Raw genomic sequence first — 27,186 nt, forward strand, 5'->3', positions numbered from 1 at the left:
TGGATGGATTTCAAATTACAGTATAGGTGCACGTTCCTGTCCCTTTTATAGCAAAATAATCCTTTTAAAAATTAGCAACATTATGTTTGTTGAAATGAGTAAAACAATGGATTTTAACTGAGGACTAATTGTTTGCAAAGTTGTGTGTTAAATGAGTGTAGATGATGACACCAACAATTCTCTCTCTGTGGCGCTGGATACTCCAATATACTTATACTCCTCATTTGTTCACCACTCAGCTGCAGTTGCTGCTGCTTAGTTCTGCTCTACTGGCAGCTTCAGCAATTACTCGCTTCTTTTTTCTTTGCCGCATGCTGCTGTGTATGTTTTTTACAAAACCCAATTAAAAAATAATGAACAAAACCCAGAGAAGCCGGTTGGATTCCAAGCCCTCATTTTGAGGGAGTCCTCTAACGCAGAAAGCCCACGAGTCGTTGAGTTTACCCTCGCCCCTATGTTCAGGTTGAGAGCTATTATGGCAAGTCTCAGCCTACTGAAAATGTGCGTCTTGTAGTTACAAACCACGCGACCAAAGGGTTTGCACAGGGACAGCCTTTGAGATTACAAAGCTGCCACGGTAACAGGAGGAATCTGTTACTGAAAAGAGGGACTTTTTCGTTAAAAATGAGCCTGAATTATTCTTCTGCATCTGAAGCGGCTCAGAGCCTCGGTTACCAACTCACCTCTGGCCTAATTCCACTGAAAGCAACAGATTTACACCAGGGATGGAGCTGGCCCTTGGGCGGTAGGGAAGAACGGTCTCTAAGGCTGGGGCCAACCTTAAGGGCATTCTTCAAAGCCGGGTGAGAACAGCCCCTTTCCAATGAGCATCCAGACAGACAACCCGGTTTGAGCAATGTAAAGGGAAGCCCCTGGTGTTTCGTTGCTGGCAGTATGACCTAGCCACAATGCAGAAGATCCCTTGCTGGGAGGAGATATAACTGGAGAGGGCAGATACCTCCTCGGTCCTGAAAAGGTCTACCGCCGGCTTGTTTTCTGGGGCAGATCGGATTAAGATAACAGTGAAGGCAGGAAAAGTGGTGTGAGAGTTTGAGTAATACTCAGAGCATGAGCTATGGTCGGAGCTGGCTACCGATCTGCCCCAGAGAACAACAAGACCCCCGGGCAATAGTTCCTTCTTGGCCTCTTTGATGGGCTCAATCCAGCTCCCGCGTCAGTGGAAGTTTTGCCCCGGCTCCCAATAGCTCGAGCCCAGCCCCTTTGCTCGCCGCGCTGTGTTGAAAGAAGTGACTTTTCAATGGGATTTGGTGCGGGAGGGTTAGGGTTTACTTGGCCTGCTGCAGGCTGGGTTTTCTCTTCTTTAAGCCCTTCCCGGATCTTCAGCTCCTGTCCCGACCCCCGAGAGTTTCCCCTCCACCCTCCGCCCGAAAGCTCCACAATCAAGGATCACAACAGCACTTCTGGTAACTTTGTATAGATCACGGGTCTCTTTTAAACCAGAGCTCGGAGGCCCTTAAAATCCCCTCTCGCCCTAAGCAGCCATTTGTAGGGAAACGATTTAGGAGTGTTGTTTATTTGTTTGTTTGATTTTCCCTTAAAGGATTAGCAATGGGAAGCAGAAAAGAAGAGATCACGCGGCTGTTTCTCCTTCTTTTCAACTCCCCCGCTCGCTGTTTGGAGCATCCCGCTCAACATATTTTTCCCGTGTGTTTCCACACAGTGCATCGCACTCCAGTGATTCGGAGTCCAGCAGTGAAAAAAGCCCCTAGGCACCAGCAGGCGGTCTGCACCTCCTCGTCCGGAGCGTGGTCACACCGGACTTTCTGTGTCTCCTGCCAGGCAGGATGAAGACTGACTACACACTACCGCCCGACCTGACCCGAGCTGTCAGGGGCGCCCTGGGGGTGTGACGGGAGAACCTATTAGTTAAGCAGGCAAAAGTCAAAACGTGGCAGGGGCGGGAAATCAGAGGGTGCAAGATCCGAAGGAAAAGATCAGTTCAAAATCCCCGGCCCGCCCCACGGTGGGAATAAAACAACCCCCAGCTGGGGGGGGGGGGGGGCGAATAAACCAGCCCGCGCCGTGCGGCTTGTGCTGTCCCCCGCGGCTCTGCAGACAGGGGCGGGCGGCGGGTTCAGTTGGGGAGGCGGGGTGTGTGTGTGAGTGTGTGTGTGTGTGGGTGTGTGCAGGACACGTCGGTTTGCCGGCCCCGCGGCGCGGCAAGAGTTAAGCGCTACCTTTCCTGCCCGCCGCCGGCAGGCAGCCCCGACGGGGCCGGATGATGTAACCCCCTCCCCACCATGTGACACCGCAATTGCCAGGCGAGCGGAGCGGAGCGGAGCGGAGCGGAGCGCAGCGCGCCGCACAACAACAGCCCCGGCCGCCCGCCCGCCGCGCACTTCATGCCGGCCGCTCTCCGGCGCCGAGCCGCCATGTGCCCGTGCGCCCTGGCCGGCAGCCCCCCGGCGGCCTGCCTCTGCAGCCCGGCCCGCCGCGGGCCGCCCGTCTCCGGGCCGCAGCTGGTGGCCGCCCGCCTGAAGGCGGTGGGGGACGAGCTGCAGGAGCGGACGGCCTGGCGGCGGGCGCGGAGCAGGAGGGCGTCGGCCGGGGCCGGGGGAAGCCTGGCCACCTGCCTGTGCCTGCTGTGCGCCCTGACGCAGGCGGCGGCGCTGGTCTGGCTGGTCCGCAAGAGGAGCTGGTAGGGAGCCGGGCTCTGGCCGGAGCGGAGAGCAGGCGGGGAGAGCCACAGGTGAGCGGCCGGCCCCGCGCAGAGCCAGACACCGCGCCGGGCCGGGCCGGGGAGACGGGCGGGGAAGGTGCCGGACCCGGGCCCTGGGGCTGGGGGGAGGCGAGCCCGGGAGGACGCAGCGCCGTGTCTGGGACCCTCCCCTTCCCCTTCGCTTCCGAGCCTGGCCCGGGCACTTCTGACGGGGGAGGTGGGCAGGCGGCGCAGCGAGCCGTGCCCGGGCACCAGGCGCCAGAGCAGAGCCGCCCGGTCGTTGTCCCCATTGCACGGAGGGAGGAGACTGAGGCCAGAGGCTTGGCCCAAGACCAGCCGGTGACTAGGAGCCGAGTCCGGATGGGAACCCTGCCTCCTCCCCCCCGCTCCTTCCCGGTCTGTCGGTCCAGGGGCGGGGGGGATCCGGGCCGGGGCGAGCCGCAATCCGGAGCGGAGTGTTTCATGAAGATGATGTAAGGCGGGGCGGGCGGGGGGTCTCTGGCAGTGCTCGGCGCGCCGGATCGGCAGCCCGCGGTGGGATCCAGCGGAGTCGGTCACCTGCGCGCTCGGCGCTGTTCATCACAGTGGGTGTAAACTGGAGCGGACAGGCGGGGGGTGGATTTGGGTCCCCAGGTTCCGGCTGCTCCGCTCCCACACTGCAGGAGAGCCGCGCTGTCCCCCAGGGAGACAGAGGCAGGTGTGCGCGCGAGTTATTGACCCGCTTCGTTGTATGCTGCGGGAGGGGTGTGTGTGTGTGTGTGTGTGTGTGTGTGTGTGTGCCGTGTAATGTTGTCAGCCTTGTACTGAGAGCAAATACCCAGACAGGTCTCTCACTTCCCGCCCTGGGATGCGGTCGGCAGGACCAGTCCCCATCGCCCCCTGTACAAACGCGGAGCCACTGGCGCTTCCTTCTTTCAAAGGCTTTAGCGCTTTGCCTTGCGCAGTTCCCGCCCGCTGGGCGGCGAGGTGTCTCTGGTGGGCGCTTTCCAGGGGCTCCCCGCCACCGGCTCCCTGCGGGGAGGCTGCTTGGAAGACCTGCCCGCGCCCTGCGAGGCTGCTGCTGTTTGTTTACTAGTCTGAAAGTTTCTCTTCCCTTTTCCCAGCCCCGAGGGTGACGCCTCGGCGCGGTCAGGGGTTGAAATCGTCCACCCTCTCCCTAGCGCGCTGCAGACAGCGAGCCCGCTCCGGCCCGTCGGCTGCGAACTCCGGCGCAGGCTGAACGCGAGGGGACAGCTGTCTGGGAGCAGAGGGGAACTCGCTCCGGAGCTGACGGGTGCGGTTGCGTGCGTTAGGCTGCCGGGATGTTACGGGGCCGCTAATTTAAGCAGCTCTGCCAAACGCGAAGGGCTTGATTTCCCCCCTCTGCCCCCCACGGTTTGCTTCAGTCTTTGCAAGAGCCAGAAAAGGGGCTGATGAATATTGCAGAGCTGCTGCTCGGAGCCAGGAGACGGTGTGCAGTCCATGGGACGGGTTCAGAGATCTAGTGGGCGCCAGGATTGTCTCTAAGCGCGTCTCTCTCTTCCCCCCGCCCCATGATTTCAGGTGGCCCCTAGTTTCCTTCGGAGTCCCCTGAAGATGGGGGGTATAAGTATAAGCAGGTTCCTTGGAGCCGGCCCCCTGCGCCGACCACTCCCGATGTCCCGGCACAGCGACAAAACGCCAGTGCGCTGGGCAGGGCGTTAGTCCCGCTGTCCGTATCCCTCGTGCTAGTGAGGAAACTTGCCGCCTCCTGGGCAGCCCAAGCCCATGGCTGGAACCGGGGCTGGGATGCAGCTCTGCTGCCTGCCCCTAGCAGAGGGCGTGTATGTGACAGAGGGTAGGGCCATGGGCTGACACCTGCGGGTTTGGTCCCATGCCACCCTAAGGATCACTTTACCTGCCCTGCCATGTGGATTTGTTTTCATGGAATGATTTAACTGAACGACACGTGTCGGCTTCCTCGGTCCCTGCCGGGCTCACACACCTGCTACTGCATATGTGGGATTGGGTGGTCTCTAAAACTATTCTGTTCTTCCATCACACCCATTACCTGGGCGGAGATAAGCTCTGCAGGTTGGGGTTAGGTATGTCTGATGCCTCCTGATCCCAGAGTACTGTCCAGTCTGAGTACAAAAAGATCCCAGCCCCACCAGCTTCAGAGCTGCACATCTCTGAAAGTTGGTGTGTGTTTAGTCCTGCTACTCCTTCCACGATTTAAATAGACTCTGTCCACCCAGTGCCAGGCAGGCTGATGTTTTCTTAGGAGAAATATTTTTTGGGTGTTCATTGGGAAAAATGCCTAAAACTGATTCAGGGGTAAGCCACTTTTTCAGGGGGTCGTGTTGCAGAGTTCTGTGACAACCATGTTCTCTCCCCCACCTGCTCCAGAATATAGGAATTGTCCCTATATAGATCAAGCCAGCTGTGCAGAAAGCTCTGTCAATCCTAGCACTCCAACTTATCTAATTCTTGAGGGACTCCCAGTGGGCTTCACAAAGGTACTCAGACATCTAAACCCAAGTCCCAATTTTAGGCTCCACTGTGATTCACAAGCTCCAGATGTAGCCTAAACTCCCTCAGCACTTACATTTCTGCTGTAAAAGTTCCCTAGGCGCACCTCAGTTTCTGCCTCCCAGCAGGTACACCGCTGCCCTTCTGCAGGCATCTGGGTGCTTATCTTCTGCCTAAGCCCTAGAGTAATTCACAAACGGGGAAGATATGCAGTCAGCCACCTTTCTTCAGCCTGGGCCTGGATCAGGCTAGCTATCAGATTGGGTCCCATTCCAAATCTGGCTGGAGAAAGGTGTGGTGGTACCCACCTTGTAACTTTTACCTAGGTTGTTAGAGCATCATCCCCAGATGTTTAAATCCTTTCCTCCTCTGACAGAGGGAGGAATTGAACCAGTGTCTCCCACATCCTAAGTTACTGCGCTAACCACTGGGCTAGAAGTTATAAAGTAGGCATCACAACCACCACTTGTTCCTCCTCTGGCTGGTTCCTGGTGTGTGGCTTTAGGCACCTGCCTCGCTCATTCTCACAAGAAACACCTCAGGCTCCTAATCCACATGACTCCAGGAGAGGGATTCCCAGTTCCTGAATTGCGAGCAGAGATCGCTGCTTCCCTGGAGCCCAGACATAGGCACTTATCTCCTTGAGAGGAAAGGGGCTTAGAAGACACCCCAGCTGTTGGCATCTCCCAGTGGCTAGTTTAGGTGGCTCCCTGCCTAGTATGCCAGCTTTTGTGGATCACATTCTTAGGCGCTTATCTCTCCCCATTCATTGTATAGGGAGTCTAGGTGCCTAAATGAGGCTTTGTGAATCCTAGCATTGTTCCTATGATTTTCCAGGCACCTAAAAGTTAGGTGTTGCAATGCTTAATGCCACCCTATGCAAACTAAGAACCCCGCTGGTCTTGAGCATGTGTAAAGAAAACCCTGAACCCTATGTGCTCCCCAAAGCCATTCTTGATTTTACCCTTCATTGCACTGCCCCGTGATAGCTGACTCCTCTACAGAGGGGGCGGGGCGGGGGGGAAGAAGACAGGGCTCAGATTCTGGCCTTCTGAAGACTCCCTCATCAGGTTATTTGTGCCTGAAGCTAATGCCAGGTGTTAGCTCACTCCCCACCAGTGCCCTCTCCTTCTCTCTGGACACTAACTACACTGCCACAACGCCCAAGTCACTCTGTGAATTTACCTCTACAATCTCATCAATATGGTCTTGATTCTTTTAACTTCTATGTTCATCAATATATGTTATTTCTTTATTAAATAAACGACAATGAATTATTTTTAAAAAATCCAATACTAAGTGCCACATTGCTCTTTGGTTGTGATCTCCCTCTTTCCCTCCCCCCTCAAACAAATCAGTTTCTATTCCTCCCAGCCCCTAATTTGTACTTTGTGTGAGTTTGCACTAGCTAAATTCTGGATGTTTCTGCTAAAATTATCAGCAGTGAAATAGTCAATAACTTTGCCATTTAAATCCTGGTAATTATTCTTCGCAGTTAACTTCCTATTGAGATGACTGGAGCAATTCTCACTTTTCAGAGCTAGTAGTATTAGGATTGTTATTTATATAGCACCATAGATATGATAAATGTTTTACAATTCCAATAAAGAGGGAATTTTACTTCTTGCCCATTGGAGTTTACAACTTAAGGCCTTGTTTCAGGACAACAGTTAAGCAAATATTTAACTCTATCCATATTCAGGAAAGCACTTAAATGCGTAGGCTTAAGTTCCATTGACCTCAAGTTACTTGCATGTGATTAAACACTTTCCTGAACTGAATCCTTAGTGACAATAAAAACAGGATGAGATGACAACACACAGAAGGGCAGCAGAACGGAAGTCTGAAGGAGAAGAAAATATTATTGTCCTTCCCCTCCCTTCTCCTACATCCCCTTGTTTGTTTGTAAATCGTGACCCACAGTTGCAGTGTCATGTCAAATCAAGACTAATCTTTGAGGCAGCAATCATATATTTACTTGTTTGCAAGGTGCCTGGAACATTTTTAGGTGTCTGAAAAATAATAAATAAAAATGTGACAACTTGGGAGACCTCTGTACTCATCTAGTGTTTTAAAGTAGGGTTTTAGATAGATAGATGTGTGTTTACATTGTGTATATTTGTGTCATTTTATTATTGACTATGTGGGTGATATACAGCTATTATGTCTGTCTGCCTGCAGATTCAGTCAGGTCACATTCAGAAAGTTTCCTTGGCAAACAGAAGGACTACAAAATGATTTTTTAAACTGAAACTTCAAATACTACAGTTGGCAGAGAGGTGCTGGGACGGTGTGTGACTGAGCACAGCTCAGCTTGCCGGATGAGATTGTATCCACAGTGGCTAGAGAAGGGAAATGGAAGTCAGCTCTGCTCCTGACTCCCATTGCTCTTCTCTAACCACTATTGATATTGTCTCCTCCACTGTTCCACTTGTGAAGAGGTTCATAAACCAAGCTGTGCAGTTTGGTTCATAGTTTTTGGAAATTAACATCCCCCTGAGATTCACTTGTCAGTTTGAGCTCAACCAACTCAAACCTCCCAGAGAAACATTACAACTGGCCCCTTTATGTTAGCCTCTCATTTGACCCCTCCTTTTTAACAAGGCCTAGGAACTCACTTCTTTTCTTAGGGTGTGGAAGTGCTGCTGGGAATTGTTAGTGTGTAGAGAAGGTAACTATAGGAAGGGATGGAGCTGGTGAGACTGGCTGGGGCATAAGGAATATTTACCAGCCTCTTAGCTGTGTGAACATCCTCAGTCCAGGCTCACCAGGCTGAGGTTCACCGATCCCACCAAACCCCAGATCCAAGGCTCAGTTATCAACTGAGTTTGAAGTTAATTGCAAATATTTGCATAGCTTAGTTGGGCAACCTGAGTTCTGTTCCCACTCTGCTCCACCACTGATTTACTGTGTGACCCTGACCTCAGTCTCCCCATCTGTAAAATAGGTCTAATGATACTTACTTATCCCATGGGGTGTTGCGAAGCTTAATTAATTGTTTGTAAAGTGCTTTGAGATTCTCTGATGTAACACGCTATAGAAATGCAAAGTAGTATTCTCAGTCGAGCAAGTGCAAGCTCCTTCTTCTTTGTGCACAGTCCCTCTCTGTACTCTTCACTTCCTCAAGGGTCACAAGGCCGGGATGCACCTATGCGTCAGACAGTGGTGGGTATAGCTTCCCGATTCAATGGGTGCACTATACTAAACTCTAGTGTAATTGCAGCATTGCAGAAAGGAATAAAAAAGAGAGTTTGATACAGTGAGAGTGCCCAGGGGAAGGGAATGTGTGGTCCAGTGAGAGGCCTGGACCTAGCCTCAGCACCGGGTCCACTCCACTCCATGCAGCTGCTCTGGGGCCAGTCTGATTACTTACCATGGCAAGACAGACCCTGGTCAGGATGCAGTGGGGGAGTCTGTTACACTCAACATCCGGACCCAGCTACTCATAGTAGGGAGAGGCCCAGCCATTAGTCCAGTGCCCTGACAGTAGTGTAGTGGTAAAAAAAAGAGGAGGGTAAAATAACCTAACCTAAACTTTATATTGTCCAAATGAGCAGCGGGTAACCTCAGTTTATCACGTTTACCGTCAACTACACTACTGCACCACGCCCCTGCATCCCTGCTGCCTGGAGATTGGGACAGGCAGGACCCCTGTCACACTGCACTCCCCCCATGCACCTTCTGGCAGATTTTACTCTTTGGGCCTCCATAGCAGCACACAATTCTGACATCATTGCACAGCGATGTGGCTGGGAGCAGCAGCATCATGACATGGAGCCTGGGCCATGGAGCCATGTGAAGTTTCTCATGCAAAGGAGTGAACGTGGCTGCCTTCCTCCCTTCCTCAATGGGGTACTTTTCCACCCTTGGTTTCATGATTTCTGTGGGTGCAGTTGAATCTATGAAAAAGCTGCTCCTGGCTTCAAGGTTTCCGAAAAAAAGAATTTTCTTTGTGCTTTGAAACAACCTCAGGAATGATGTTGAGAGTCCAGATGTGGGGGCCAGCCTGGCTAGCAACACAATCTCCTGGCTGCCACATGCAGAGTGAATGGAGCCATCCAGCTCTCCTGGTTAGCTTCCAAGTCACATGTGATGAGCTGTGGACATAAATACATCCACACACAGGGATAATTAAATATACCACCAGCAGCTCACTTTCAGGGTAAAATTTATGCCCTTTTTTTGTCTTTTGGTGTCCCGTCCTTTATTGTTACACCATCCATTTCTTTCTTTCTTTCTTAGTTTTGGTTGAACAGCATTTTGCTCACACTAATATATGCTGTATGCAATATCTGAAAAAATGTATCTCACAGCCACATGGATACTGTCTCCCCTGACCCTTCTCATAAACAAACTAGGGAAACACCTGTCTGGGACAGTCTAAATACTACTTTGTCCTGCTTCAGTGCAGGGGAGTGGACTAGATGAACATGGACTATGGAGGTCCCTTCCAGTCCTACATTTCTATGCTTCTATGATGTTGCAGTGATGAGTATGGTTCTAGAACTTAGAAGAGAAGAGATGTGACAAGCAGTACTTTGAGCTCTGTAGAAGATTTGTTTTTGAACGAAATAGGTATTGCTTCCTCCCCACACCCCATACATCTCTTCAGTGATAAACTTGTACAATAAGTTGTAAACCCCAGGTCCTGACCACTAATGTTCATTGGGGATTTCATGGCACAGTTAATAAGAATAGGGGAGTTAGCTTGTACCACTTAATACTGCTCAGCCCAACCGCTGATTGATTCAGTATTAGTCTTAAGGTCTAATGGTTAGAGAAGGGGCAGAGTAGTCAGACCAAAGGCAAATTCCAGGTTGGCTGATTGCTTACTGCCTCTCTGTATTCCCCCCTGTAGTTTCAAATGGGAATGGTATTCCTCACCATCTCTCTCTACACACACAAGTAAGTATATGTGCGTGTATCTATCTATCTATCTCCTATGAAGCACAGCCATCTCTGCAGTGGAACATGGCAGCTGTTTAATAATGCACAGCATCCTTATACAACAGTTTAGATTAGGAAATGATCCCTCTGTCTTGGGGGCCAGCTCCCACTGACCTCAGGAATCAGGTTTTTACGGGTATTTGGGCATTGGCTCACTCAGCGTTGCAAGGCTTACGTGACTTAGATACCTACGTCCCATTTTCAAAATTGGCACAGGCATTTAGGAGCCTAAGTCTCAATGGGACTTGGGCTCCTAAGGCACTTTTGAAAATGGGATTTAACCATCTAAATAGCTTAGGCCTTGCAATGCTGAGTGGAGCAACACCTCCATTCTTCTAAAAATCTAGGCCCAAGTACCTTCAATGGAAGCAGGATTGGGCCCATGGAGTGTAACCAGTTTGTAATGTTTATGGGCCACTTTCGGATCTCTGGATGAAAAGTGCTTAGGAAGTGGCAGCTTTGTAATATATAATCTGACATCACCTTGAAAAACCCAGCCAGGGCATGAAGTGTAGTTAGCATGTGCCAATTTGGCATGCAGTGTCATTTGTATTTTTCTCTGTTCGTCTAGAAGTGGCAGTGTATTAAATTAAACCCTATCTCTCTCTGCCAGCTCCACCAGCCTGGCTCTATGCTTGTTGCGCTGCCAGTAATGTCCCCCACTGTCTGCTGCTAGGTTCACACAGAGCTGCTCTGTCAAACGTCTCTGTGTAGTTAATTAGCTGTATTAAAATTGGGTTGATAAGATTTTTGGAGATGTCACACTGAGCTGTGCGGAAGTCCAAAAAAAAAAAGTAAGCACCAGAGGCAGTACTGCAGTTATGGGACTAGGCTGGCTGACCCAGCAGTAGGTTACAGTTTTGTATGATGAGCTACAAACCAAACATTCAGTGTGTTGCATCCTGTGCTTTCCTGAGTCTGACATGAGGAAAAAAGCTTTGCTGCTTATTTTCCTGAAAAACTAAGGACGAAGGAATCCTTCATCTTATGCTCCCCCTTCATAAACCCCAAACCCCCTCACTGCTAAACCTGCACAAGAGAAAATCCTCATTACTAAGCCCCTAATAAGCCTGTAGCAAAGAAGCATATTATTGTTAAAGAGATAAACAGCAGCTAAGAAATACCTCTTTCTAGGGGTGGATTAAGGCTAAACAGGACCCATATCCTTTGGAACTTTGGAGTCACCCCAACAATTTTCCCCTTTGGCCTCTGGCCTCCGTGATCTTGCCCAAAATCTCCCAAATAGGCTGTTGCTCTGAGCCTCTCTCCACTGGATCGACCCTTCCTTCCTGTTGCCACCAACCCCAAACCAACTCCTTGATCTTCCTTTCCCAACTATCCTTTCACCTCCAGTGCAAACACAAAGCCCTGATGTAAGTGGAGGCATCTCCCATGGAATTCAATGGGAGTCTCACTCACTTATGCCATAGCTCAGTAATTCTTTGGTTTCTCATTAGCTCACTGCTGCATCAGGGTGGAATCCCAGGTATTCTGCCTCATTCCTCCCCCATCACTGTTCTTTTCCTGGACAATCCAATTCCCCCAGTATCTTCTCTTGAAATGTATTATTTATAATTATTATGTTATGTATTAAGCACTGGCTACATGCATAATTTATCACTGGGGCACATGGGTGTAATTCCATTGAAATCTGTGGAGTTGACCCCCCTTACGTCAGCAGTGAGTTGGGCTCTATATGCCCAGTGCTTTACAAAGCACATAAAAAGTCAGTTCCTTCCATAGCTTCATCAGTACTAGAACTGAGTACCCAGCTCTGGCTTGATTCTGTGCCTCTGAATAAAGACAAGCCCAAGAAGTGCTGCATAAAAGTGAGTGACGTCCTACCTGAGCCACTGAGTCCCCTTACTATGATGCTGGCTCCTTCAGTGGAGTAATTTTCCTGTCCGGTCGAATCACCACCTAGCCAAGCAAGGCCCAGAGTGGAGTGATGCTGTGTGATGAGGGTGAAGAATTCATGAGTGAGATTTTCAAAACTGACTAGGGGTTTGGAAGCCTAAATCCCATTAAAATCAATGGGAATTAACTGTCCAGTCCACTACCTTTGGAAAATCTCAGTCTAAATGCTTTTCCACTGTCTCTTTGGCTCTCTTGTTTATCACGTGAAATTAAAGGGGGCCAATTCAATGGCCTAAAAATCAAAAAGGAATCCTACAAATAGTGGAAACATGGATGAACTGCTAAGCAGGAGGACAAAAGCACGGGCAGGGACAAAATCAGAAAGGCTAAGGCACAAAATGAGTTACATCTAGCAAGGGACATAAAAGGCAATGAGAAGTTCTTCAAATACATTAGGAACAAGAGAAAGATGAAAGAAAGTAAAGGTCGTCTACTTAGTGGGGAAGGAGGGCTAATAACTGATGATCTCAAGAAGGCTGAGGTGTTTAATGTCTATTTTGTTTCAGTCTTCATTAAAAAGGTTAATGGTTTCCAGATACTCAACACAATATTAACAACAAGGAGGAAGGAATACAAGACAAAATGGGAAAGAATAGGTCAAAGAATATTTAGATAAATTAGATGTATTCAAGTTGGCAGGGCCTGATGAAATTCATCCTAGTGTACTTAAGGAACTAGCTGAAGCAATCTCTTAGCTTTTAGCAATTATCTCCGAGAACTCATAGAGGACAGTTGAGGTCCCAGAGGACTGGAAAAGGCCAAACATAGTACAGTACCTATCTTTAAAAAGGGGAACAAAGAAGACCCAGGGAATTATAGGCCTGTCAGCCTTACTTGGTACCTAGAAAGATACTGGAATAAATTATTAAGCAATCAGTTTGTAAGCATCCAGAGGATAATAGGGTTAGAAGGAATAGCCAGAATGGATTTTTCAAGAACAAATCATGCCAAACCAACCTAATTTCCTTCTTTTATAGGGTTATTGGCCTAGCGTATATGGGGAAAGTGTTAGATGTGATATATCTTGATTTTAGTAAGGCTTTTGACACAGTCCCACATGACATTCTCATAAACAAACTAAGGAAATGGCAGTCTAGGTTACTATAAGATGGGTGCACAGCTGGTTGAAAGAATAGTTATCAATGGTTCACTGTCAAACTGGGAGGATGTATCTAGCTGGGTCCTCAAGGGGTCAGTCCTGAACTGGTACTATTCAATATTTTCATTAGTGACTCAGATAATAGAGTGGAGAGTGTACTTACAAAATTTGAAGATGCCATCACGCTGGGAGGGGTTGCAAGCACTTTAGAGCCCAGGATTAGAATTCCAAATGACAAACTGGAGAATTGGTCTGAACAGCTACAAAATGGGGAATCATTGGCAAGCTGGTAGTACTACTGAAAAGGCTCTGGAGGTTATAGTGGATCACAAATTGAATGTCAACCATGTGATGCAGCTAGGGAAAAAGGCTAATATTCTGGGCTGTATTAACAGGAGCGTTGTATGTAAGAGAGAGGTGGTAAATTGTCCCACTGCACATAGCACTGGTGAGGCCTTAGCTGGAATACCATGTCCAGTTCTGGGCACTGCACTTTAGGAAAGGTTGGATGAACTGGAGAGTGTTCAGAGGGGAGCAACAAAAATGAGAAAATGTTTAGAAAACCTGATCTATGAGGGAAGGTTAAAAAAACTGGGCATGTTTAGTTTGGAGAAAAGAAAGCTGAGATGGGACCTGATATAGTCTTCAGCTAAGTTAAGGGCTGTTATAAAGAGGACAGTGATCAATTGTTCTCCATGTCCACTGAAGGTAGATAAGAAGTAATGGACTTAATCTGCAGCCAGAGGGATTTAACTTAGATATTAGGAAACACTTTCTCCCTAGAAGAGCAGCTAAACTCTCGAATAGGCTCACAGGGAGGTTGTGGAATCCCTGTCACTGGAGATTTTTAAAAATAGGTTGGAAAAACACCTGTCAGGGATGGTTTAGGTTTACTTGGTCCTGCCTCAACGTGGGGGGTGGACTGGATGTCTTCTCAAGGTCCCTTCCATCCCTACATTTCCATGATTCTAAATTCTGAACAGAATTGGAGCATCCCTAAGTGGCTAGACAGGGAGGTACAGGTCAAAAACGCATTTTAGTTTCCATGAAAAATATCAAAGGAAATGAACATTTTTAATTTTCATAATTTTGTTCACACAATTTTTGGGGAGATGTGTTGAAAACCAAAGATATTTCAGTTTTTGGAAAACCAAGAAAATTTTGGATTTCCAATAAAAACCTGAAAAAAATTGACCAAAAAATGGAAAATTTTCTTTTTTTCACAAAAAGCCATTTTTTCATTAAAAAAAATTGCTAGGAACATTTTTCGACCAACTTTACAGAGAGGACATGCCAGCACTCCCTCACTCCTGGTAACCAGCCCCCCACCCCAATATTACCTATAGGATGGAATTTGGCTTTATACAGTCTCTTTCATACTCAAAGGTCCAAATTCCAATCTGTCTATTTGCTGAGTGCTAGTGCAGTAAAATTGGAGTAACTCAACTGAAGTCAATTTGAGCTGCCCTGCACTTACAGTGCTACAAATGAGATCAGAATTTGGCTCAAAGTGTATTCCATTAATGAGTCAGATACTGGCAATGCAGCCAATCTGCACCCAGTAATGGCGTTAACATAGCCTTCGATATTCAAAGTTTTATTGGGAGATGGGATGTAGGCCAGGATTTTCACTCACCCTTTATTCTTTGGGTGAAATTCACCCCTATGCAGAGAGCCAGCATGAAGCCTATGCAAAACTTAATTGGCACTTAAGCCCTCAAAACACAGTTTAGGTGATGGACAAGCATTGTACTGGTTCTTTGTCTGCACAGGGGTAAATTTCTCCCTTGGAGCTTAATAAGTTTTTTAATTCAAAAACTTTTAAAACTTTGTAAAGGTTTTCTGCAGTTTAGGGGAAAGAGAGAAAAATGTTTGTAGAATGTAAGATCTTCAGGGGACGGGTTGTCTCATACTATGTGTTTGTACGTTATCTAGCATAATGGGGCCATGATCCTTGACTGGGGTCTGTAGGTGCTACAGCAGCACAAGTAAAGTCCTTCGGTAAAAATGGAGTAAAATCCTAACACCCTTATTTGGATTTTACTCAGGCAAAGATCCCCCTTCAGTTTATTTAATCCCTCAGAGACATTTCTCTGAGTCTCATCTCCTCTGATTCTAAGTACTAAAATCAATTGAAGTTTTGCTTGATTTCTTCCCTTACCCCTGCAAAGTTCACCCTGTCACTTCTGAAGACTTGGGTTGAAATGGGTTTTAGATCACAGTGCCAGTGGCCTAGGTGGCCTCAGGCAAATCCCCAGCGATTGTTAGCACACATGCAAAAAGCCACTCCAAGGCTGTTCATCTTTGCTCAGAAGAAGCCTAGAAATAAAACTTACAGGAGTTCTGCAAATCAGAGCTGAGGGGCATTGGCACTACTGTGTGGGACCCCGAGGCTGGACTAACAGCTGTGTCACTCACACAGCTCAGAGGGACTGAAGTGAGCTGTGTGTGGACATCTGTCCACTGGCGTGTTTTGACTCTGAGGGGATGTCTACACCACACTGCAATTAAGAACCCGCAGCTGGCCTGTGCTAGCTGACAGGTTCGTGAGACTCAGGCTATGGAGCTGTTTAATTGTGGTGTAGATGCACAGGATCGAACTGGAGGCCAGGCTCTAGGATCCTGTGAGGTGAGAGAGTCCCAGAACTCGGGCTGAGTCCAAGTCCAAAGTCTACAGTTCAATTAAACAGCCCCTTAGCCTGACCCCAGCGAGCCCGAATCAGCTGGCATGGGCCAGGCTGCACTGTAGACATATCCTAAGCCAGCATGATCGTGCTCCCCTTCTCTTGAGTACTAAACACCTTTCTCCCTTTTCCCCACCAGAGAAAATTTGCTATAGCCATAAGCAGATCTGCAAAAAAAATGACGTTTCAGACCCTTCCACGTGCGTGCATGTGTCCATGCGCACACAGGTACTGCAGGTCAGGCAACTGGCATTGCTTTTTGTGGGTCACCTGACCACATGACATGCTTCAGTCCTGGTTGATTTAATTTGGACTTAGTCCTTCTAGCCTTGTTCACAGTTGCTTTAGATACTTTAGTCTGACAGCAGGAGCCGTGGACGGGGAGGGGTAGAAGAGAAGAGAGTAATTGCTGCAGTTCTGTGTACACTGGATACGCTGGGGCTTTGTGGAAATTGGTGAGTTCAGGAGTGACACAGCAGAGTCATTTGGAGCATGAGAATTTGTCCAGTTTCCTTAATGGAAAAGATCTAGGGTCAGATTTTGATCATATATACACCCGTGTAAATACACAGTAACAGTACTGAAGCCAGTGGAGTTACTCTGGATTTACACTAGAGTAACTAAGACCAGAATCTGCCTCCTAGCTAGTTGTTAACCCTAATTACTCTCTCACAGTTGACACAGTTGGATATTTTACTGCTCTCTCAAATTCATCCAATGTAGAGGGCCAGCATAGATTTCTCTACTGAGGTTTTTATGAGGTCACCCATCACTTTGGAATCTGAGAGCTATGAACCTCTTAAGTCCCTTAAAGACCCCAGAATGGGTATTAATGAGACTTAAAAAGTGTGTAGACCTTGTGCTGGCTCTCTGCACAGGGGTGAATTTAACTCCTTCTCAGTGGCCCACTGAAAGACCGGAGATGCAAATAGGACATAGAAACTCTTTATTTTAGGAGCTTTTCCACAATCTGCTCTCAAGAACTGGGATTTACCCCTGCAAATGCCTGTATCAATGAATGCATGTGCCCTGGGACAACACTACCAATCATTTACATTGATATGGAACCTTTCATCTGAGGATCTCTAAGCACTTTACAAACATTATTTAAGATATTTGTGAGGCAGATGCCCTGAGGTTAAAGGTGAATCTGAAACACAGAGGTGTTAATTTCCCCAAGGTCATAAGTCAAATCAGTGACAGAACAGGACTAGAACCCAGAATTGCTTCCAGTTCCCTGCAATTATCAATAGCCCACAGGGCCTCCCTGTAACACTTAGTTGTTTCTCTAAACATGAACATTTTATTGGCCTACTCATCTGAAGCTGGACACCCAAGAAGACTGAGACACCCAAAATTCAATCCACACAGGAATTGTGGTAGCACTGTGAATAAAAGCCAGATCTCTTGATCTTCTGTGCTTTAACCACAAAGCTGGCTGCCCCATAAATTACATATGCCTCTTAGTCAGTAAATTCTTGCATCAATAGGAAGGTTTATGCATACATTTAGATGATGCTTTTATTGTAACCATTGCATTAATATAATTAACAACAAATTATTTTGCTTTCCTCAGGCTGGAGAAAACCCTGCACCCTTGGAGAAACTTATTTCCCCTTTTCCTGCAGGAAGTACAGAGTCTGAGCAGCAGCTGTGAAGCATGGAGATAAAGAAAGAAGAGGAGGATGAAAGAGGCTTGAGCAACATGAAAGAAGATTTGTACTGAAGGAGCTGTTCAAGTTCCCAGCAGCAAAACAGAGACACATACTGCTTATATAGAGAGCATACGTTAATACATGCATGCCTGGTTGAGAACGTAAGCAACATTCTTTTTAGATGATTGTGATCTGAGCACTTCTGCTCCTGCAGTTTGAGTCAAAAGATTAGTGATGTCCTTGCCGTAGTGCTGACACTTTCCCCACCAGGCATTGTCTATGGTGTGGCACATATCTGCCCCTTTAAAGGTAGAAGTGTGAAAAATCACTTGCAAACCCAGGGCTAAATAATCCCTGCGGATAGTGCATTTGCTGCAAATAGGCATCTGCTTGTCTTGGGAGATGGGGGCAAGCAGTGTTTAGCAGTTTTGACAAGAGACAGTTTGTGTGTACATACTTTAAGCTCTATGACACCAGGTGAGATGCTTTTCTTATGCCTGTACTTTCTCTGGTGCTACATTTAATGTTTGTCTGGGGCTAATCTGCCTCTTTATGGTGCTACAGTTTTACCAGGATGATGTTCTGAAACATGGGACTGGGAGAAATATATTTTGGTTATTAATATTTATACACACAAAAAAATAGGTTGAGAAGGTGCTATTTTCCTTTCTTTCTACCTGTAAGTAAATTAGTAAGTAAACAAACAAAAAACACCAGCCAATCTAACCCTGAGCTTTATAAAATAACTCACTTTGGGGCAGCTCATCTCTTGTTTTGCTGGAAAGTACCATGTGATATGCAAGTAGTCATGCAGAACAGGAGATTCCTTTCACCCCTACATATTCAAAAAGGCTGAAGGAATTTGGCCCCATAATCAGCTATGTTAGTAGTGTTGCATGCCTAAGTCCTGGCAACTCTTTGAAACCATAGGGGTTAAAGAGCGCCAAAATGCTCATACCAGTTTTGAAGGCCTACCTGGGAATTACAGCCATCCCTACTAGTGCTGTGTTAGCTGATGTTCCATTGTAAACCATCACTTTCAGAAGTTTCATAAAACAGCTATAAAAATGGCTCTGGGCTGGAAGTTTAGCAACCAAGTCTCACCCAATTTGTCATTTTTCTTATTAAACATTTTTAAAAGATTGGGTCTGACACATTCACATTAAACAAGTGCATCCCATTGCTTCAGAGCTGTCATGCTGGATGATCAGACCAAAGAAGACTCACACACACAAAACATCACTGAATATAAACTCACTTGAGATAACACTGTGCATTACTGTTGTGAATAGGCACATATGGCACCATGAGCAACACTAGATCTGGGCAAAAGTATTTGCATGGAAATGCATTCCAATTTACAAATAAATGCTCACCAGACCAGGGGCATTAAACGAAGATTGCAAAATGCTCACAGAAAGCCAATGGTGAGTTTGTTACTGGGCTATTTACACCAGAAGATTGATTTTACTAGTTATGGGGGAGATTTTCAAAAGGTACAAAGAGATGTCAGATGCCCAACTTCCACTGACGGCCAGTGGGAATTAGGCACATACCTGTTCTTGGAGGCTTTGAGAATCTCCCTGTACTTTCATCTCATCACAGAACAGAAATGTACCATGTGACCTTGACGTCCGATCAGAACTGCTTGAATTTTGGGTACTTGTAGAGGAGGGTGTCGGGGCCGTGCCTAGGCTGAAAGCTCTGTGTCAAACATTCATCCGTTCATTTCAGGCACACATTTGTGGGAATTGCTGGTTCCTGAACGACTGATAAACAGGAAAAAGGGGATAAAAATACATTTTTCATGGTGAATAATTTTGCCCAGCTCAACTCATCACATACAGCGAGTGAAGAATGACACAGCTCCTCTGCTGAGGAGACTTGGTTAGGACATGTCTACCAGTGCAGTGGACCTCAGGCACTTCACATTGGTAGAGCTTCTTCCATACCTGCTACTGAGAGGCGCTGAACACCCTGAACTCCCCTGGGGCCTCATCTCACTCCTACTGAAGTAAAGGGAAGTTTTGCTATTGGCTTCAATGGAAGCAGCCTTCGGCCTGCTGATTTCAACAGGAGTGGTGGGCGCTTAGCACTCCTTTGGATGAGGCCTATTCTTTAAACAATACACACATTTATGGAAATAAATCACAAAGGAAATTAAATTGCATCTCTATATGTTTTAGCATGAGATTCTGTTCAGACAGGAATCCCATCTGTAGAGGACTAGGAGACAAGGCCACCTCATGTGGCAAAGGATCTGGTTTATATTTATTTGTATAGGAGCAGGGGAACCCTCCCACACAGAATCTCCTCCCCTTTCTAAATTATCAGCTTCTTGAGCCTAATATTTGCTTACTTCCCAGTTGAGAGAGGTATTGGTCCCCTTCCCCTTAAGCACGTCTGGTTTGCATTATCATTTGCTAACTGTATTATAATACATTGGCTACCTTGGTCTGCAGCTCCAAGACCTTGAGTGGCTTTTGCCCCATCTAGTGATTTCATAAATCAATCACAGATGAGCCAGGAGGGCATGAGGGCTAGGTTCTGCTCTCAGTGTTGTACCTCTGGTCAGGGGGAGCTACTTCAATCAAGGCACCGAGACAACGATGAAGTCCATCGCGCTGAAGTTTATCAATCATTTAATAAACACCCACACTGCACTGACTAACCACCCAAAGTCCCTTCTTACCACAGTCAGGGTTCAATGTAAAAACCAGGAAGGATTCTCTGGAGGAGGACAGGGACAAGAATGGGGACCAGGGAGGCAGGAGAAGAGGGACAGAGGCCTCTTTGGCTGTTCCCAAGAACTCAGTCAAGAATACAAAGGACATGACAGATATGCCTAGGAAAACTCCAACCATATCAACCACATTTCACAAGTTTACACGACAACAGATTTGGGCACCGGGATTCTGCTTCAACTCTGACTTGCCTGGCTTTTGTAGGCTTAAATCAGATGTTTTGTGTGAACTGAATATTAGGTTTATAGAGACTTAATCTAACAGCTAAATCAAGCAAACTTTGCTAGAGAAGCCTCCTGACAGAAGCTTTACAGCCAACATTCTCTGTATATAAATTCGGTGATTTACTAGAAGATATGTATTTGTCTAAGCCTTACATTTTTCTGGTGTAAATTGCTATACTTGAATGCCTCCATCTTTTGACAAGGAATGTTTTGATGCTTTTAAAAAAAAAAATACCAGATCCAACTCCGGTTGATATTTGTATTTGGAAGTGAACACAGGTTATATGCTCCCCAGCCTCGGTCTTGTCAATGGTGGGGGGATTTTGTACTTTCCTAGTGGGTAGGAAGCCTGCACAGTCCCTCCCTCTCCCCGCCTTCTCTGCAGCAGCCAAGAAGCCATTGATTTTGATTAGCTTTGCAATCGAGCCTCTGTGAAGAGCTGGAGTGCTCTCTAAATGAAAAAAAGACCTCATCTTCGGTTTCAGCAGACGGTGTGTGTGCAAGCCAGGGAAGGAGGTTATGAGATCATAGTCTGTATGGAATGCTGCATAATGTGACTGGGAAGAAAGTCTTTATTAATTTTTAAAGCAGCACTCGAATGAGATAGATCCTATAGCATATTGAAACTTCACATTTCAAGTTAGAAATGCAGCTAAAATGGGATAATAATCCTCCCCTTCCCCATCACTAGGCCAAATTTATTCCTGGTATAAATCCATTGACTTGGAGTCAATGGGGTTATACCCAGTGTTGAATTTGGCCTACTGTTTCCAGATTTCTGCTCTTTTTCTTGTAATGATTTTCACCAGCTAAAAGGGAAGGTGTGGAACCCATTCTACCCCTTGTATATTACAAGGATACTAGTATGCACTCTCTACATTTGTGTCCTAGGCCAAGTGTTACCATGTGGAGGCACGGCAAAATACACGGTTTTGTGCTGATGGAGCTTAATAGATCCACCTTATCCATTGACTCTTGTGTACATATCGAAATTGCACCAATTCAACTAAATCTTTTCCTAATCAGTGCACCTTCCTTGTGTGGACAGTTTAAAAAGCTTCACTGCTTTGTTATCAACTTAAACTAAACAGAGATAAGATCCTCAACTTCCTGTTAGAGAAAGAGACTGCAGCATAGATTTAACCAAATTGATTTAGAAACAGTTTTGGTTAAGGGGGCATAGTTTGGGTGTGTAGAGTGGGCCTTACACTCACTTTTCCTGGTTCTTTTGTACCTGGGAAACACTTGACTAAGTGCTGCTATAGCCATATTCCTCACACCATAAACATAGGAGATAAAGAAAGAAGCATCTCCCTGTGGGAGCTAGTGGAGAACAGAGAAGTGAGGCAGTGGGAAACGCTTCTCTTGAGAAGCTAATTTCCCTTGTAGAGAAAGAGTGTTGATGATGGGACTGGCTCCCATGTTGCCAGACCCAACCGTATTTTTTCTGATTTCGTTTTGAACAGCTTAAAGAGGATAGTTATGAATTTTTCTTTAAAATAAGCCTGAGTTAAATGTAACAGTCCTAGAGACAGCTCCAAACCAAAACCCTGGATCCAAACACATCGAAACTAGTGGCCTTTTGGATACAGAGCCACCCTTTGCAGCTAGACCCTACCTCTGTAACATGTTCCCACATCCACATTCCTCTAAGTTTTGGACAAGTTTAATTCTGGAGGCAAACTCTGTGATTCAGCCTCATCTGTACGAGCTGCTGCTGTATGTGGTTCATCTTGTTCATCTCATGGGACAGAAGCTTTGAAAACACTGGCATGATTGATTACGAGCATGTTAATCAAAGTCAAAACCCACTTAAAGCATGAACAACGGGTGACTTCACCTTCCTCAGAAGAATGCCAGGATATCAAATATGCTGAATGGAGGAGAGGAATCCTCATGTGCTGTCTCTAATCTTCCCCTTCCCACCCTGTTTTGGATTGAATTTACAACCCCTCTTACTCTAGAGCTCTTTTCTCATAACAGAGCATGCTTCTGCATCCAGCATGAGGCTCTTCCATTGTCACCATAGTTAACCTCTCCCCTACTGGCTTGAATAATGCTCCCTTTCCCTTTGCAATGAGCTCCACCTAGTAAAAGTAATTTCCAACCTCAGGTCTTCTAAGAAACAGCATCTTCCACTAGTAGCTATGGGACAGAGTTGGAAGCTCTGTTAGAAACTGTGGAATTAGTGTTCCCATAATACAAGAGGTTGGTGCAATTTATTAGAGCTGGGCATACAATGGAATCTTTTTTCTATCAATGTTCATTCAGATGCAAAAGCAGATTTTGATGTAACCATGTTCGTGCACTTGCGCTTTACCGGTGTACAAATACTTGCAAAAAGTTAGTTTTTATCTTAATGCTTGACTGTTCACCAAAAGCAGACTTCAATCTGTATATGTGACTCTCAGCATCTCAGGTCATATTGTATCATTATTGTCATTCAGTCACAGAGCAAAAACAATGCCACCTGACTTAATTTGCAAGCATATTCACTACACTCTGTACGATCAATCTGAAGACCATTTGAAAATTTTCCAGTCTGCTGCCAGACGCACTCTGCCAACAGAAATGCATTGAATAGACTCTTCATTTCACATTACTGGCCCAGTTCTACTGGGTAAATGAAAGACCCTGCAGAATAACTGTGCAAGTTCCCTCCCACACCGAAGCTAAGGCAAGGCACGTGCTTACTGCTGATGCAAGGAGGTTGTTATGGCTCCTGTGTATAGCTGGACATGGCTTCTTTCCCTCTTTTGTAAAAGGAATTTCATATGCTAAACACTCTTTGTACATATTTGTAATGATTTATTAAAAAACAAATCAATTGTTCACTGGGAAAAAGTCTTACTTTTTATTTCCTCCCCAAAATAGAGACGATCATTTACTATGAATTCTTTCCCCAATCTTGCTCCCACTGAAGTCGATATAAGTTTTGCCATTGACTTCCACTAGAGCAGGAGCTTCTGCAAGGCTAAATGCCATGTTTGAGAAGAGGCTAGGACTTTTCTGCCCCATAAGATAGTTGTGGTGATTCTTCTGTGGCCTAACACAAGAACACAATGAATTGCTAATGGGATATAGAGCCTGTTACCTCTGTGTTGTCCAGCACAGGTTGATAATGACAAAAAAAAAAAAAAAAAAAAAGTATTTCTGGCTCATAGCAGTTTGGTGGCCTATGTTAAATGAGTTGACCTCTGTCCTTCAAGTGGAACAAGTGTCCACCACAGTACAAAAGCACCACTACATTTGGCAGTAAACAATCTGAAGAGGGAGGAGGAAGGTCCAAGGAGACTGAGCTACTCTGTCACCACTAGACATGGCCTCGGCACATCTGGATGGAGTTCCATTGGCAGGAATCAGCATGGAGAAAGTTACTCTGCTGCTGTCAGTGCTGCCCCTGCTCTGTAGTGAAATGGAGGCCTTCAGTCTTCAGGACTGTCAAACCAACACCTTCATGTGTTGCAGTAATTGAGATGCTGGAAGCGTAGAATGGCCTGCTTGCTCACAGCCATCTGATTACACACGTTGGTCTAAGGTACTGAAATATAACATAGGAGAACCAGGCACATGTATCAGAAGCCAGAATACAGGGCTATAGCAGAGGGGGGAAACAAGAGTCAACAGGGCACTATGAGGTGACACAAAGGTGAAGAGAAGGAGCTTGTATCTCACAACGAATTAGAGTGCTGCGGCAGGTGTATAATTGTCCTGAAAGCCTCAACTGAACTTAGAGATTCACCCACTCAGTAGTAGTACCAAGTCTTGCATGATGTTTTTCTGGAGTGTTTTGACAGTACTGGAGTGTTTCAATCCTAGCAAGTTACTATTAAAATGCTAATTCACGCTCTCATGTTCCCAGTCAGAAGACAATAGTCAAAAAAAAAAAAAAGCAAAGCAAAGACCAATGACAGCAGTGAAATCTTGCACCTACTGGTGGCAGGGGAGAAGGCACTAAACCAAAAAAAAAAGCTTATTTACAATCGGAATGTCAAATGCCATCAGTTGTTTTAAATATCTCTCATATTAACATTTTGATACATTTCATCATTCCCCACAACACTGATTTTTGCAGGTGCACCTAAAGGCAAGCACAGAAATAGTCACTCCTAATTGGAGCCAGGTTTTCAGAACAGTTTTGAGACTCCAGAAGGCAGAAACTACACATTAACCTATCACTTTTACTCAGTGGTATTACACAGAGAACTGAAGCTGAACCCATTCACACTACGTTCACCTGCGCTTCCTTGCAGAGCCTGCAATTTGCCATTCCACCCAGATAAATGTCCACCCAGGTTTTGATACACATGCCGAAATTTCATGCCAACTGGAAATCTCTCCTGTTTCTTACAGAATCTAAGGACCTTTCCTTTGGAGACAATCAGAGGACAAACTTTGGCTTAGTCCATGCCTTTCTAAAGAGATCTTTAACAAGGGCACATCACCTCATTTTGTGGGGCAAAAGTTCTTTTCTTTCATCCCATATCTCAATTCAGGTTTGATTCAGATTCTACCTTCATCATTTCTCCTTTATCTATTTAGCTATTTTTTCCAAGAAAAAGTTAAGACAAAACCCAGTTGCCATTAGCTACTATTTGCTTTAATTTTTTCCCCAAGGAAGCATTACAGTAGGAGGGGAGGAAAGCTACCAATACATACATGCAGCCCTGTTTCCCTGAGGTACAGTTCTTCCTGCTTGATTATCCAGTCAAGTGGGATTGTAACCTTACAGCCATTTCCATAGTAATGAGCATGGAAGATGCCATGATTGTTTAATGAAGCAGTTTCTCTGCAAGTTCAGCAAAAAGTAAATAATCTAGTGAAAGAGAAAGCTTTAGCTTGAGACACAGTGAACAAACATCAAATCCATTTGCATCCAGGTGTCAGCGCTAGATCCTCTACAGACACTGTGACAGCAGAATACAGACTTGTGCTACTCCAGCATACAATATGTTCATCTGCCTATTAAGGGTACAAGCCACTGTCCTTGAAAAGCTGTTTCTGAAGCTGAGGCATTTGCTTGTTTTGGCAAGATGGGGTTTATCAGTAGAGAAAGTTTGTCAGAGACTACCCTTGATGTTGAAGCTTGACCGCAGGATCCTCCTAACGAACAACCTTTCAAGTAAAATGCACTCCCATCTATTTCACACAGCCCTCATAGAAGGAGAGGGCCAATAATCGCTTTTATTAAAGGAGTTGTCACCATGATAGGGGATGTAGAAATGTTGTCTGTTTGCATGCAGGCTGGTCACATCCAGATACATACCCTAAATCTAGGAGAAATCTTAAGATGAGCTATAGGATCATCTTTGGACATCTCAAATGAGGCTCGAAGGAATCCAAATTCTTTACGTCTGTAACAGTAAAGAATGCAGCATCCACCCTGTTAGCAGGCATAATCCTGCTAGGAAACAATTAGGTGGATTCTGCTGACTCACTGAGGCAGGTGGGAACAACCTTCTATAGAGAGAGGATCCAAAATGTGGGCTGAGCAGCCCTGAGGGAGGAGCTCCAGGAACAGTCAAGCCTCGGAAAAAAGTTTTGAGCAAAATTTTAGGTTATTGGATTGCTAATTTGTTTTTAATAAAGCCAAAATTCAGGAAACAGCATGAGTGCCTTAAAAAACAATTCTATACAGTCTGTGGACTGTGTTTGAGAAAGCCATCTCCTTACATGGTCTTCAGTTAGCACTTAAACTCTTGACCTAGTAAAATTCAGACGTGGCTTTAATCTCTCCCCTGCCTCTCCATGCTTTCCCACCTGCAAAACCCTAAATGAACCTCTGAACTAGTGGTACCGAATCAGTGATTTTGAAGTGTTTTCCCGGGTAATATAATAATGGCAATGTAACTTTATGATAGATTCTGGGGAGTCAGGGTGCAGGTTTAATGGCATAACTCCAGTCTGCTGTCCTCTCATGAGTCAGCTGAGGAACGTTTTCCTCCAATATTATGAACTACACACGTGCAATGGGAAATTCTCATCATGTTTTCCCTACAAACACAACATTTATCTACACTGAGAGAATAGAAAAAGAGGAGCCAGCCTAGGGTAATTTGTGCTGTAGACAGCAAGTTCAAGTAAGGTGCTCAGCTGCAAGTTAGCAGTGAAGAGTGGCAGAGAGGGATTCTGACTCTGAAGAGTTGAAAACCTGCTTCCCCGCACGCTCACTAACAGACTCTGATCCCTGCCACAGACGTAGCAACATACCAAACTGCTCTTCCGGGTGGATGGAGAGAGAGCGAGAGAGAGAAAGAGAGAGCAAGCAGAGTGAAAACCAAGACAACAACCCACTAAATGCTTGGAAGCAAGGAGTTTCACAGCTTTTTCTTCTATTTGCTCTCCTGTCATCCCAATGCTGGTACGTGTTGGGGTTAATAAACCTGGAAGTGAGCTGAGGTAGTGCCGTCTTTCCAACAGCGCAGAGTCTCCACTGCAATGGAGCGGCAAAGAGGACAGGTCTTCTCCCGGTCGAACCACAGGCAGAGGCACTCCTCACAAAACACATGCTGTGGAGAAAAAGGGATGCCGTCAGGTTGAGGGAGGGGAACAACCCTGTCAGCCAGGGCACAGATGCAACAGAGCAGCTTCAGTATAGGAAGCAATCCAAGTTTAGTAGGAGGGAGCAATCTGTAGGATCTCAGTCATCAGTCTGCATGAAAAATAAACCCAAATATGAGTATACTAGCCCCACGCAGGCAATAACTGAGACAGAGCATGATACCCAATCTCTTAAGGAAGCAATG

At 46.1% G+C, this 27,186-nt stretch overlaps 2 protein-coding genes across 3 annotated transcripts in view; one reads left to right on the top strand and one right to left on the bottom strand.

The window, feature by feature from the left end:
* The first annotated feature begins 2,393 nt into the window (after positions 1-2,393).
* Positions 2,394-17,523, top strand: HRK (harakiri, BCL2 interacting protein). 2 transcript variants are annotated; one of them, XM_067550151.1, is made up of 2 exons: positions 2,394-2,710; positions 17,394-17,523. In XM_067550151.1, exon 1 carries the CDS (start codon positions 2,394-2,396, stop codon positions 2,661-2,663), a length of 270 nt encoding a protein of 89 aa, XP_067406252.1. In that variant the 3' UTR covers positions 2,664-2,710; positions 17,394-17,523. The 2 variants fall into 2 exon arrangements, with proteins under 2 accessions (XP_067406252.1, XP_067406253.1); XM_067550152.1 differs by lacking the exon at positions 17,394-17,523 and adding an exon at positions 6,959-7,007.
* A 6,908-nt stretch (positions 17,524-24,431) lies between these two features.
* The window catches only part of RNFT2 (ring finger protein, transmembrane 2), a 39,483-nt gene continuing 36,728 nt past the window's right edge, over positions 24,432-27,186 (bottom strand). The window contains exon 10 of the mRNA XM_067550149.1: positions 24,432-26,949. Coding sequence (XP_067406250.1) covers positions 26,815-26,949 — 135 coding nt within the window. The 3' untranslated portion in view covers positions 24,432-26,814. The remainder of the gene's footprint in view (positions 26,950-27,186) is intronic.

This window comes from Emydura macquarii, unplaced genomic scaffold, assembly GCF_026122565.2.
Source record: "Emydura macquarii macquarii isolate MOO-44397 ecotype Brisbane River unplaced genomic scaffold, CSIRO-AGI_Emac_v2 contig_1254, whole genome shotgun sequence".
In the NCBI taxonomy this organism is placed as follows: domain Eukaryota; kingdom Metazoa; phylum Chordata; order Testudines; family Chelidae; genus Emydura; species Emydura macquarii.

What these genes read in the sequence shown, in the direction of transcription:
- HRK (XM_067550151.1), top strand. Translation starts at nt 2,394, where the DNA reads ATGTGCCCGTGCGCCCTGGCCGGCAGCCCCCCGGCGGCCTGCCTCTGC.